This window comes from Camelina sativa, chromosome 20, assembly GCF_000633955.1.
Source record: "Camelina sativa cultivar DH55 chromosome 20, Cs, whole genome shotgun sequence".
Classification (NCBI taxonomy): Eukaryota; Viridiplantae; Streptophyta; class Magnoliopsida; order Brassicales; family Brassicaceae; genus Camelina; species Camelina sativa.
Genome location: NC_025704.1, coordinates 17661512 through 17676432, shown reverse-complemented (window position 1 = coordinate 17676432; position 14921 = coordinate 17661512). Strand labels below are relative to the sequence as shown.

The window sequence follows — 14921 nt, the reverse complement described above, 5'->3', positions numbered from 1 at the left end:
TTCAATGTATATTTTTAAATATTTAGAAAATACAAAAGAAAGGACAAGAAAAATATGCATGTGACACATCAACAAAAACAGACTTTAATGTATATCTTTAAATATTTAGAAAATACATCTTTAAAGGTATTCTTTTGGTCAATATCTAATAAGTAAATAGAAAAAGATTAGTTAATCTTGGATAAAATCTTGCTAAAGATAGTATAAGATCATTTTTAAAAATTAATTTTGAGATATTTAGATTTCATGGAAAGATAAACATATGGGTGACTAGTTCTCTTTCATAACTTTTTTTTTAACAAATAGTATATAGATTTTGTAACTGAAAGAACTTTTTTTTTGTCAACAACTTTAATTGATTGACTCAAATTAACCAATTTTGAGGAACATTGTTATTAAAAGAAAATTATTAACACAATGAACTTTATTGGCCATAACAATATATTAAGCAAAATTTTATGTACATGAAACAATTCATGATTTACTTATTAATGGGCAGATAGTTATTTATTATCCTCATGTTCAACTTTTAATTATTATTTTTATCTAATAGAGTGTCTTTAGCTTGCTTATATATAGATTAACTAGTTACCCCAAGAACATACAATTCTCATAGAAAAAAAAGTTTAGAAGAAAACTAGAAAAGGTGAAAGTATGGAGAGGACAACCTCACTTGTATTTTTTGTTAGCTTACTTATCATATTTGCCTCAGGTATTATATATCTTTTAGAGTTTTTTTTTCCAAAATTTTCCGAATTTCAATTTTTATTTAATGAAATGCATATTTTTTTCTTTCTATAACCATTTTGTTATGTGTACAACTAGTTTATCAAAATGGATGCTCTATATATCAAAACAAAAATTTCAAATCCTAAACTGTAATCTAAATTTAATAAATTAGATGTCCATATAAAAATAACATAGGATGTCGATGTCGGCGATTTTGTATGCGATTTCTAGGGTTTGGTTCCGATAATGGATTACGGTGGTTCTGGAAGAGAATCGTGTTTGGTTCTCGTGGTAGTTCTTGGGGGTAACCAAATAAGGGATGGGATTGGTGGCCATTTCATGTTCCTGAACTGGCGAGTTCGACTGAGATCTGATCTGGCCCTTCGTGGGGGATCTTTGGCTTTATGGGATTTGATTAAGGGGATTCAGGGAGTATCGGGGGGCATTGCGATTTGGATCTCAGGTGATGCTGTTTCGATTTGGCTGTCGGATGCGATCTGTGTATTCGATCGTTGGGGATCGAGGTTTCCTTTTGTGGATCTGTGGGATGGCACGATTTTCGGTTTGATAGGGTGGTCTCAGGAGATATTGGCTATCATGACTATGATTTCGTTTTTACTTGGCTACGGGATTTCATTTCCTTGTTATGGGTGGGTTCATCAATTCATAATATTCGGATTGATACAGTTCTGTGGAATTTTGGAAGGTGTTCAGATTGTGTCCCCGATTTCTCTCCGGATGTTTGTCTTGGTCTGTGGGTGTATATCTAGCTGGTCAAGAGTTTTAGTATTTTACGATAACTTCCTGCACTTTCACAATTGGGGGTCCTTTCGGTGGTCGTGTTTTGTCATAGTTTTCTTCTTGACATCTCCACGTTTGTTAGTGAGTTCACGTTTCTGGTTCGAGATGGCTCAGTTAGCTCTTAACAAAAGCAAGTCTGCAATGGTTCGTACGGAGGTAGTGAAGATCTCGGGTTCTGTCTTGGCTCAGCGAATAGAACAGTTCTCTCTCACTCTGATTGGTAGGCTTATGAATCCGGCGGTTCAGAGAATGGAGTCTCTGTTAGCCAATCTGCCCAAGATATGGAAATTGGAAGATAAGGTGGTGGGAGCGGATTTGGGACAGGGAACTTTCCAGTTCAATTTTGAAGAGGAGGAAGACCTCCAGGGAGTTTTACTCAATGGTCCTTACCACTTTGATGGCTGGATGCTCTCATTGGTTCGCTGGGAACCCATTGTGTCTGATACATATCCATCGGCCATCAGTTTTTGGGTTAAGGTGGGAGGAATCCCTATGCATCTATGGGAGTTGGCGACGCTTGAGGCTATCGGGAGGAAGATCGGGAGGATCAAGGATCTTGATGAGGAATCAGGAAGTATCTGTGTCACGGTGAATGGGTTCAATCCGTTGCTTTTCCATATGGTGGTCCCTTTTGATACAGGTGATGAGGTGGTGGTCACCATCGAGTATGAGAAATTGTATGGGTTTTGTAAACATTGTTGCCGGATAACTCATGATGTCTTGGTCTGTCCTGAGTTGAAGTCCGGTCCGCCTGCTGGAGGGAGAGTGGATCATGCGGATAAGAGAGGGGCTCAGAGGTCTCAGAATTTGGCGAAGCAGGGTCCTCCGCATCATGATAGTGGGTGGGAGAAACCAAAGAAACATGTCAAACGTGCTTTGGATTTCCAAAACGAAATTTCTAGTGAGAGGAGACAAACTCAGTTTCGAGGTGGTGAGTCCTCTTCTGCGGGCTTTCATTCTCAACAGCGGATTCAAGGGCAAGGTTGGGGCTAGAAGATGCGACACTTTGGTAGTGGATCGGGTCAGAATATGGGCTATGATCCTTCTGTTCCGCGCTTGGTAGGAGAGGCTAAAGTGGACTCTTTCATGGGGTTGCCGCCAAGCAGGAAAGTTATTCGACCAGTGTGGCCTAATCCAATGTATAAGGTTAAGCAGGTCTCAGGGGAGAAACGGTCACAACACCTTGTTAGCGGGGATGATACAACTATGAGGGTAGAGGATAATTCGATGGAGGTGTCAGGAGAGAATGATTCGAGCAAAGGTGAAGAGGACTTAGAGGATCCAGGCTTTAATGAGAGCACTGATGACTTATTGGAGGATGGGGAATTTGATGTTGCTGATAAGTCGGAGGACAAAAGGCCAGAGTCGGAAATTGTTGTGGAGGCTGGTACAGGATCCGGTTTAGTGGTGGAGGATGTTGATAATATTCAAGGTACATCCGTTTCTGATTCATTAGTTTTGGGGTTGCGTACTATGAATATTGCTATGAAATCAGTTAGTTTCAAGGATAAATTGGTTAATGCTCCGGTCAGGAAAGGAATACTCCTTCCGAAGAAACCTATTTTGCCTTTAGCTTCACCTGGCAAGCGTCTCTTAGCTAAAGCCTTAACTCATAAATCTGCAGGTAAGGGCAATAAACCAGTGGTGGTGGGGAAACAGGGACAGAAGACAAAAGATGGCATTCCTGTTGGCGGAGGAAGTCGTCCTCTAAAGAAAGGGATGGTGGCGCTCCTGAAACCACCGGCTCAAACGTGAAAATCTTAAGCTGGAACTGTCAGGGCATTGGGACAGACCTGACAGAAAATTACTTGGGGGATTTGTGGAGAAAATATCGACCAGACATTTTATTTCTTTCAGAAACAAAGAAATGTTTTTCTTATTTACAAAAATTTAAGAATAAGTTTGGCTATAATAATTTGTTTACTGTTGATCCCTGTGGTTCAAGGGGTGGTTTAGCTTTATTTTATATGGATGAAATAAAACTTTCAGTTCTGTTTAATAGTGATCGTATTATTGATACACAAGCTTCTATTGGTCAACAATCGATATTTATGTCTTTTATTTATGGTGATCCTTGAGACAAGGTTTGGGAGAAATTGACAGATATTGGCTCATTTCGCATTGATCCTTGGTTTTTAATTGGGGACTTTAATGAACTAACTGGAAATCATGAGAAACAGGGTGGTGCTTTGAGATCTGCATCCTCTTTTGTTTCTTTTAATTCAATGCTCCGTCATTGTGGGATGTTGGAGTTTCCTTGTTATGGGGAACAGTTATCCTGGAGAGGCAACCGATGTAATAATCAGGTGGTGCGTTGTAGGTTAGACCGGGCACTGGGAAATGAGGATTGGCAAGGGTTTTTCCCAAATTCGAGGGTAGATTATTTAGAGATGATTGGTTCGGATCACAGCCCAATCTTAGCAACTTGTCTGAAGACGGCCAGGAGATGTCATAGACAGTTCCGCTTTGATAAGCGTTGGTTGGGTAAGGAGGGTATAACAGCTATGGTCGAGTCAGGTTGGAATCGCACGAAAAATTTTCGTATTCCGGGTTTTGTTGATAAGATAAGGAATTGCAGAAACTCGCTTTCGTGGTGGCGAAAGAATAATATCAGTTCTGGCCCTTCAACGATTTCCTCCTTGAAGGAGGCTTTGCAAGAGGCAAAAATGGATGACTTAATCTCAACAGACGAAATTCGGGTTATTGAGAGGAAATTAAAAGAGGCATATCGTGACGAGGAAATCTACTGGCAACAAAAGAGCCGAAAGTTCTGGTTAAGAGTTGGAGACAAAAATACTAAGTATTTCCAAGCATCCACTAAGCAGAGACGTGTGAGGAATCGGATTATTGGTTTATTTGGAGATGATGATGCTTGGATTGAGTCTCCCTCGGGCATGGAGAATATTGCTACTAAATATTTTGAGGGTCTTTTTAAGAAGGTGGATGGTGGGGGTATCTCCGAGGTGTTGCAGGAAATTAAGCCTCTGGTCACAGACAACATTAATAGGGATCTTACTAGGGATATTTCTGAGGCGGAGGTTCGCAAGGCGCTATTTGCGATGCATCCGGAAAAAACTCCAGGCCCTGATGGAATGACGGCTTTGTTCTTCCAACGTTTCTGGGCTTCTTTGAAAGGTGATCTGGTGGCGTTGGTTAGGGAGTTTTTTCGGACGGGATGTTTCGATCCTCGCCTGAATGAGACAAATATTTGTCTTATTCCTAAAGTTGCCAATCCTCAGCGGATGGCGAACTTTCGGCCAATCAGTCTTTGTAATGTGAGTTATAAAATAATTTCCAAGGTTCTGTGTTTTAGGCTACGGCGGGTTTTGCCCCTCTTGGTTTCCGAAACTCAATCGGCCTTTGTTTCTGGTCGTTTAATCACGGATAATATCTTGGTTGCTCAAGAGATGTTTCATGGGCTAAATACTAACAGACGGTGCAAGTCGGAGTTTCTGGCCTTCAAAACAGATATGAGCAAGGCTTACGATAGGGTGGAGTGGGATTTCTTGGAGGCGGTTTTGGTCAAGTTTGGATTCGCCCAGAAATGGATTTCGTGGATTATGTGGTGTGTTTCTTCTGTTACGTATCAGGTTCTGATGAATGGGCAGCCGAGGGGGTCCATTATTCCCCAGAGGAGTTTACGACAAGGGGATCCTTTGTCACCGTATTTATTCATACTTTGCACGGAGGTTTTGATAGCAAACATTAAAAAGGCGGAACGAGATAAGAAATTGACGGGAATTTCAATAGCCCGAGATAGTCCATCTGTATCACATTTGTTGTTCGCTGATGATAGTCTTTTCTTCTGTAAGGCAGAAGAATCTGAATGCCGGACGGTAATCTCCAAAATAGGTAACTATGGTAAAGCCTCGGGGCAAGAGGTCAATCTGACGAAGTCTTCTACTATGTTTGGTAAGAAGGCCCCTCCTGAGATAAGAGCTCAGCTTAAATCAGTTATTGGTATTTCCCAAGAGGGCGGGATGGGTTCTTACTTGGGTATCCCTGAAAACCTACAGGGATCGAAAACTAAAGTATTTAGCTATGTGAAGGATCGGTTGGATGACCGCGTTAATGGTTGGTCCGCCAAGCTTTTATCCAAAGGTGGTAAGGAAGTCATGATCAAATCCGTGGCCTTAGCCCTTCCGACTCATGTTATGTCGTGCTATAAATTAACGCAGGACTTGACGTCTAAACTAACGAGTGCTATCTCCTCCTTCTGGTGGAAGTCAAATGATAAGGCTCGAGGAATGCATTGGCTGGCCTGGGACAAAATGTGTAAAGAGAAATGTGATGGAGGCCTGGGGTTTAGGGCTCTCGAACAATTTAATGATGCCATGCTGGCGAAACAGTATTGGCGATTAATTCACTATCCGGATTCCTTAATGGCTCGGGTCATGAAAGGACGGTATTATAGGAATCAACATCCTATTATGGAAAAAAAACCATATAATCCCTCCTTTGCCTGGAGGAGTATTTATTCAACTAAAGATTTAGTAGAGGAAGGTGCGCGGTGGACGGTAGGTTCGGGTGTTTCTATTTCGGTTTGGCGAGACCCGTGGTTACCAGATGTACGACCCAGACCAGCTAATGGTCGGGGAAGGTTATTGCATCCAAATTTGATGGTCAATCATTTAATCAACCCAATTACGAAGGATTGGCATCTGCCCATCTTAGAGGAATTCATGGATCCCGTGGATATACGGCTTATACGGAATATGGCAGTCAGTAAGACTAATAGACCGGATCGTCTAGTTTGGCATTTTACTAAGTCGGGGAAATACTCGGTGAAGACCGGGTATCGGGTCGCTCGGGAATTAATTGCGGAAGTTGAATACGGCCCAACGTGTACGGCTTTAAGGGCTCAATCCTGGGAACTTGACGTCCCCCCGAAGATCCAACACTTTTTCTGGCAGATCGCTTCAGGTACTCTTCCAGTTCTAGAACGGTTAGCACATCGGGGTATTCGGTGTGATACACGGTGCAAAAGATGTGACTTAACAGCAGAGACTATAAATCACGCGCTTTTTGAGTGTCCTCGGTCGCGACAGATTTGGGAGTTGACTCCGGTATCTTTGGACCCCCAACGCTTTCCATATGCCTCAATATATGCGAATTTAGACTTTATTTTTTGGCGGGCATCTTCCCAGTCGGGTGTCACGGATATAGCTTTACAGCTTCCATGGATCATTTGGTCTCTTTGGAAAGATAGAAATAAAAAGGTATTCCAAGGCATAGAGGCTGAACCAAATGATATTCTCGGTCAGGCGGCCAATGATAAAGCACTTTGGGAGGAGGCCAAAGCTTTTTCGAGAGGACACATGGCACCAACGCCACCTTTAGAGGATAGGATCTTTTCCTCATGCTGTCAGATAGACGGTTCATGGAAAGGCTCAGATCCTTTTCAGGGTCTGGGTTGGTGGTACTGTAATGATGAAGGTTCGACGCTGCTTCTGGGAGCAAGAAGTTTTCGTCGTGGATCTACGCCCCTTCATGCGGAGCTGCAAGCCCTGATTTGGGCGATGGAGGCTCTCTTGGAGGCTGGGGTGGACTGTCAAGCCTACGAGACGGATTGTGCAGAGTTAGTCGAGATGGTGCAGACTCCAGACGACTGGCCGGCCTTCGCGAATTTGATGGAGGATTTCTCATTGCTCAGATCGTCATTCCCTTCCTTCACCCTTTCCAAGATCTCTCGGGAGTCCAATGCCAGAGCTGACTGTCTGGCCCGCTTTTCAAGATCTTTGCCTTCTGAAACTTCTTTTGTAAACAGCTATCCTCCACTTTGGGCTACCAATCGTGGAGTTCTCTTTTAATTTTATTGTTTGGTAAAAAAAAAAAAATAAAATAACATAGTTACCGAAAACAATCACATATTTCATCACAATTTAAATATATATTTTCATTATTATTTTCTTAGTTTACTTGTTCTTTCTATATGGTACACATACTTTTTTTTAATGTTAAGTTTACTAAAGCATATAATGTTTCAGTTCTCAATCAAATAAGAGCTCATACATGCGACGACAACAGCCTTGGCCCTTGTAAAAATTGCGACGAAAGATGCAAGGCCAAACACGGGCCATTGAGCGTAAGCAAATGTAACGGTGGGGATGGGATGTACATGTGCACCTACGATGTGCGCCACTTTTACCAGACAAAGTGTGCGTCGGCGCGATTGATATGTGCACTGACACTTGTCCTCTGAGTTGCTGTGATAGACTATGTGCAATAAAGTACAAAAATGGACGTGGGGGTTGTGTCGACTATGTTGGTTATAGGATGTGCACATGCGAGTACTCCTGCTAAAACATAATGACATAATTTTGTAAAACAAATAATATGGTGATAAAATTATTGATATTACTACTCTTCGTTTGGGTGATACATTATGAAATGTCATCAATCATCACATATAATTTATCATTATCAAGAGACTAAGTTATGTTCCTAATAATCAAATGAAAATTAAGATAACTAAAACAAATGCACTTGAAGATCTAACCAAACCACAACAGAAGCCCTTGTGTGTTTTCTATATATCTACTCAATCTAAGGCCTGAGAAAGATGAATTAAATACAAACTACAGTGTCTTACAAAAGATATCTCTGGTCTTTCATTCATCTGTAGAAGAATGTGTTTGGTTGGGCAATCTCCGGCCACTTACAAAGCTACTGAACAAACGCAGAGCTCGTGAGGCTGCGCATAAGGCACCATATGAGCCGCTCCTCTCACTGTTGCAAAAGTCAGTAGCTTTCCATACTCGATGGCCCAGCCTCCAACCTAGTATTATCAAAAGGAGTCATCATTACTTGTTTTGTTGCTGTTGTTGTTGTGCGTGATGCCGTCTACTTGGTCAACAATATTAATTAAAGACCAAATCTTGGTCAACACACTCATCTTTATGATCACAAAGCTGGTGGTTATTTCCACCTCATGAATCTTGATCTTGAGGATGAAGAGGAATCGGTTGATGATGCACTATTTATTCATTCCATGTTTTTTTAATATTTTTTCTTTCTTTAATTCTATTTATCTCCTTGAAATGTATCATCAGCAAAACAAATTTCCATCGTCAAATCACTTATACAACAAATTTTTTATTTTCATAATTTTTGTCACTCACGATGACATATCATCAACAAAATTCTACTCTCTTTTTTTTCCCAAGAGCATCTTATCATTGATGGTTTCTCATCATTGGTATCTCAAATTAAATAGTAAAAAGTAACAATGAGAAAAGTTGAATTCACTACTTCACTTGCTATCCTTTATCTTTCATCACAGCAACTACAAAAAAAATAAAAAATATATACAAACGTACTTATAACAAATAAAACCGTTCCAAATTATATATTCATTAACAAAAACACAGTTTTATACAAAGGAGTGCGTTAGTGAATAAATGTAATAAATAAAGTACATCCGTTTAAAGTTTAGCAGCACTACTAAAACAACCCAAACTCCGAAATATATATACTAGTAATTAGGATTAAAGAACTGAGACATAACTTAAAAGATGACGATAATGAATCCCAAAACCTTAGTTATGAATCTCCTCCTCCTACTCTTGCTGCAAATTTCCTACTTCTCCACCATTGTCTTATCTCTGAGGGCGTATCATAAGAAATATAAAGAGGAGTATACGGTAAGACCAAACACTGTCACACATGTCGTCATCTCCAACGAACTGTATGATCTGAAGAAAGGAAACGCTGGCTTCGTATGCTCTCATGGTCCCAAGATTTGGCGGCAGAGCAAGCCAGGAGAACGGTACGCTATGATTCGGTTCAAGAACGACGGTAAACAAAGGTACATGGTCACAAATTGCCATGTCCGGTCGAACCGCGGGTTTGTGAATTTTCATATCTTTTTGCAACCGGACTACTCCGCTAATTGTTACCCTAGTTATATTTGTAAGTACACAATCAGGAAAGATGGAGTTCATTACAAGCCTACGAATAAGTTATATCGATGGAGCCAGTTTCCACGCCGACGCATTTCTAAGGCTTAACTGAGAAAAACATTGTGGAGAACTAACTTTGTAATGTCGATCACAAAGTGATTTCTATATACAAGAAACATATGTATCATCGCCACTATATAAATCTAAATATATATTGATTTAAGTAATGATAGGCTACATCAATATTAATGCACATACATATTTCATTTCATCAACGCAAATTAGTAAGATGATCTCGAGGATTTATTATCATAGGAGTAAGTGAGTAACACTATTTGAGCAAACTAAAGAATAAAAGTACAAGGAGAAATATAATTTAATAATTTAAGTTGAAATCAAGATAAAAAGATTTTAAAAAATAAAAAATATTGTAGTAAATATATAGATTTTCTATGAAAATAAAGCAAATTACCATACGAATAAAAAATTAAAGAACTACGACAGAAAAAAAAATTAACTTTTGGAAAGAAATTAGAAAATTGATCAACAATGGGAACACATAATTTATAGAGTACTAATATTTAACCCGTGGTATATATATATATAAACCTTTTACGGTTTTTAGCTTAATATATAACTTTAATTTTTAGTATTTTTTAGATTTAACCTAAAGTGACATAATTTCTATTTTATATGATTACCTAAATTATAAATATTGGTTTTTGTTAGTGTAGAAGAAAAAATGGGTTTCACTTTCTTAATTATTAATTATAGTATTTTGAATTCAAAATTTAATTTAAATTTGAAATAGATTTTATAAAATATTAGATTGTTTCTTTATTTTTAGAAAAATGATGAGGACATAAATAGTAAACTTCCGGAAGAACCCGTTCTACCATTTTCCGAAGAACCCGTTCTACAATTTCTTGAAGAACCCGTTCTACAATTTCTTGAAGAACCCGTTCTACCATTTCCTGAAGAACCCGTTCTGCCAACAATGATACACAAACCTATAACAAGGCTGAGAGCAAGAACCTTAAGAGAATAATTCAACAAGTCCATTGCAAGTTTGATTACTCTTATTGAACTAGAAGATTCCAAAGAGAAGACTCCACAAGCATCATTTTTGCCAGTTCTACAAGGAATTAAAGAACCCGTTCTTTTCATCATTTCTGAAGCAATCAATGAATGGCTGGAGCATGCATGAGAGCTATTATCAAGGTAAATGTTTGAATTCAAATAACAAATGGTCGTTCTTTTCTTGTTTGCAGGAATCGACCGTTGGGTCTTTATGAGTCTTTTATTTATTTAAGTCCTAAAATCGAGTCTGTTGTTTTTGCAAGTTTAGTCCTTTTATTTGTAATAAATTTCGACCCTAGAAGGTCCCCCGCTGTTGGATCATTATATAAGGTCCCTTCTCACCATTGTAACCTTTCAAGTTTTTATGAAATAAAATGAGAGTTTTCTTAGGTTTACTTTTGAGATAGAAGCAACCACCCTTTTCTCCTTCTTCTTGTGTGTGAATCCTTGAAGACTGAGATTTGACTTATCATAGATCCTTTCACAGATCTGTGTGGCGTCCTTCAATCCACCCATCTATCTCTTCATCTTCCACTGCTACTGAATAGACAGAACAGTGTTTTCAACCATTTGTCTATTTACCATCTCTTCACTGCGTTCCATCTTTCATCCACCGAATAGGCAGAACAGTGTTATCAACCATTTGCCTATTTCCATCTATCCACGTGGGTTCCCTCTTCTGGGTTCCTATATCATCTGGTATCAGAGCTAAGCGCTCCAAATCAGGTTTTATCTATCCCTTTTGTTTCAGTTTGTTTCCATTTGTTTGCTTCAGTTTGTGTCTGCTTTCAGTTCATTTTGTTTCAGTTTGTTTTTCACTTTTTAGATATGCTATTTTCGTGTGTCTTTGCTCTATTTTGACTGTTCATCTTCTAAAAAGAAAACTCTAAAAAATTTTTCGTTCAGATCTGTTTATTTGATTGCCCAAAACCTCCCAAATCCTTGATCTGTCGGTTTTTGGACCTTTCGACTTCCTGTGCACTTGATCTTTTTTTCTTACTTTTACAGAAACGTTTTGAACCATGGGAGAACAAGGAGGAGAGGTGAACATGGCTGAGATGCTTACATCTATTCAAGCCCAACTCCAAACGCTTGGTGATCGCATGACACGAATTGAACAACCCCCACCTGCACCAAGAACACCAGTTCGCAACTAACCAAAGAGCTGCACCTGAGGCATCAAAAGTAACCAAACCAGAACAAGGTAAGCCAACTAACCAAAGAACTCGTGATATTACTTGTTTTAAATGTCAGGGAAAAGGACACTATGCAAGGGAGTGCCCAAACCAGCGAGTAATGATCCTAAAAGCCAATGGAGAGTATGAATCACAAGATGAGGAAGAAGAACATGTTGAATCTGAGGAGGATATTGTGGATTATCCAGAGATGGGAGAGCTTCTAGTCATAAGGAGGGCTCTTAGCACTCTTTTTTGATCCTGAAACAATTCAAAGAGAAAATATCTTCCACTCTTGCTGCTCCATAAACACCAAGGTATGTAGCTTAATCATTGATGTTGGTTCATGTACTAATGTAGCCAGCAAGTATTTGGTTGATAAGCTAGGTCTCCAAAAGACAAAGCATCCCCATCCATATCGACTTAAGTGGCTCAATGATGAGGCTGAACTAAGGATCTCCGAACAAGTCACCATACCATTCACCATAGGAAAATATTCAGATCAAGTTGTGTGTGATGTGGTTCCTATGCAAGCTGGACATCTTCTTCTAGGACGGCCATGGCAATTTGATAAGGAGACTTTACACAATGGCCGAACAAACTACTACACCTTCTCACACAACAACAAGAAGCATACTCTAGCTCCACTCACCCCTCAAGAAGTGCATGAAATGCAACAAACAATGTCAAAGGGAGCTAAGTCAAACAAAACCAATCTTTACATAACACCTTCTACTGTTTTGAAATCAATTAATTCACAGGACAAGGTGCTACTAATGATCTTTAAGGAAGGTTTGTTTTCAGGTCAAGAGGAGAAAGATTTACCACCAGAAGTGCTTGAATTACTAGGAAGGTTTAAAGAGGTCTTTCCTGAGGAGATACCACCTGGACTACCGCCTATAAGATGAATCGAACATCAAATTGATCTAGTTCCGGGAGCACCATTGCCTAACAGATCAGCCTACCGCGTAAACCCTGAAGAAGCAAAGGAGCTGGAAAATCAAGTTCGTGATCTAATGTCAAAGGGCTACATTCGTGAAAGCCTACGCCCTTGTGCTGTACCGGTTCTTCTAGTGCCTAAGAAAGATGGAACTTGGAGATTGTGTGGAGACTGCAGAGAAATCAACAACATCACTGTCAAATATAGACATCCTATTCCAAGGCTTGACGACATGCTAGATGAGCTTAATGGAGCTACTATCTTTTCTAAAATTGATCTAAGGAGTGGTTATCATCAAGTCATAATGGAAGAAGGTGATGAATGGAAAACGGCTTTCAAGACAAAACAAGGATTATATGAGTGGTTAGTCATGCCATTTGGACTCACCAATGCTCCAAGCACCTTCATGAGGTTAATGAACCAGGTCCTAAGGGAGTACATCTGTAAGTTTGTGGTTGTTTATTTTGATGATATCTTGATTTATAGCACAAGTCTTGCAGATCACGTAAAGCATCTTGAAATGGTGATAAAAGCGCTTAAGGCTGAACATCTCTATGCTAATCTTAAGAAATGCACGTTTTGCACTGATCAAGTTGTGTTTCTAGGATTTGTTGTGAGTTCTCAGGGACTAAAGGTCGATGAGGAAAAGATCAAGGCTATACAAGACTGGCCAACTCCAACAACCATTGGACATGTTAGGAGCTTCCATGGGCTGGCTAGCTTCTATAGGAGATTTGTGAAGGATTTCAGTACCATTGCTGCACCCTTGACCTCAGTGATTAAAAAGAATGTGGAATTCAAATGGGGTCAAGCACAAGAGGATGCATTCAAACTGCTCAAAGACAGCCTAACAAATGCACCTGTTTTGGTACTTCCTAACTTTGATAAAATGTTTGAAATTGAATGTGATGCTTCTAGTACAGGAATAGGTGCTGTTCTAACTCAAGGAGGAAAACCAGTAGCATACTTCAGTGAGAAACTCAGTGAAGCTGCACTTAATTATCCAACATATGATAAAGAACTCTACGCTTTGGTAAGATCTCTAGAAACTTGGCAACATTATTTGTTATCCAAAGAGTTTGTTATTCATATAGATCATGAGACACTCAAGCACCTAAGAGGACAAACTACACTTAAGAAAAGACATGCAAGGTGGCTTGAATTTGTGGAGAACATTGTAGCTGATGCTTTATCAAGGAAGACATGCAAAGAGAACATTGTAGCTGATGCTTTATCAAGGAGACATGCTTTGATCACTACAATGGAGGCTAAAGTCATGGGATTTAATCATATCTAATACGATCTCCCTAGGATGAAACTCTGATGGGGCTGATGACAGGTGATAGGCGATGTGATTTGGTGATGGTGATGATCGAGTGACTTGTGATTGAGTATGATAGATGTTTAGGGATGAAAAACAATGGTTCGATGGTGAGGATTGTGAAGAGGATCAAATGGATTCGAAAAGACAGAGTGAAGAGTTTCTTAATCACAAAGTGTTTAGAAACTCGGAATCATGAACGCATTCACGAGTTCGGATTGAGAGAAAAAGTTCAACAATACTTGTTACATAAGACTTCTTCGCTACCCAACAAGGAGGCGTCGCTATTGGGTTTTATAATCAACCCTAGGCTCGACACTCCAAACAACAGGAAGTTCAAAATAAAACAACAAGACGTTTTAAGGAAATAAGAAAAACAGCAAAACGTCTAGGTGACTTGTAGTAGTACAGAAGTCACTTGTATTAGTGCAGAAGCCAGATGACTTGTACATTATTCCCCATTGGTAATGACTTCTAGATAACTCGACGTAGTAATCTATTTGCCTCATTAAAAACCATACTAAGAAAACCCATTGGGATAAAACTCAGCTATGGGAAAAAGAGTACAAACTTCACACCTTAGTTATCTAGTTATCATTACCGGGTGAAGTCTTCAAGGTGGATATGTTGAAGACTTGGATCCTCGGTAGATTGAGTAACCCTTCAGCTATGAGTGAATGAGCTTCCTTGGCCATCTCCTTAGCTCTTGAACGAGTGATCCTTCCCACGATCTCTTGTTTCTCTGCAGCTTCTGACTCCTTGCTAGCCACGATCATATCATCCTCCCCCTCTTCAAAAGGATTTGTCCTCAAATCGGGATCTGCATAATAAGGAAGCAAGTCAGAAACATTGAATGTTGAAGATATATTATACTTACCTTGAAGATCAATCTGGTAGGCGTTGTCGTTGATCTTCTTGATGACTTCAAATGGACCATCAGCTCGTGGTAGAAGCTTGCTTTTCCTCTCTTCTGG

At 39.6% G+C, this 14921-nt stretch overlaps 1 protein-coding gene and 1 pseudogene across 1 annotated transcript; both read left to right on the top strand.

Annotated features, from left to right (window-relative positions):
• On the top strand, window positions 627-7833 carry LOC104771090 (annotated as a pseudogene).
• LOC104771089 lies at window positions 9032-9606 on the top strand. Its single transcript, XM_010495563.1, has one exon. It carries the CDS (start codon window positions 9045-9047, stop codon window positions 9537-9539), a length of 495 nt encoding a protein of 164 aa, XP_010493865.1. The 5' UTR covers window positions 9032-9044; the 3' UTR covers window positions 9540-9606.

What these genes read in the sequence shown, in the direction of transcription:
- LOC104771089 (XM_010495563.1), top strand. Translation starts at nt 9,045, where the DNA reads ATGACGATAATGAATCCCAAAACCTTAGTTATGAATCTCCTCCTCCTA.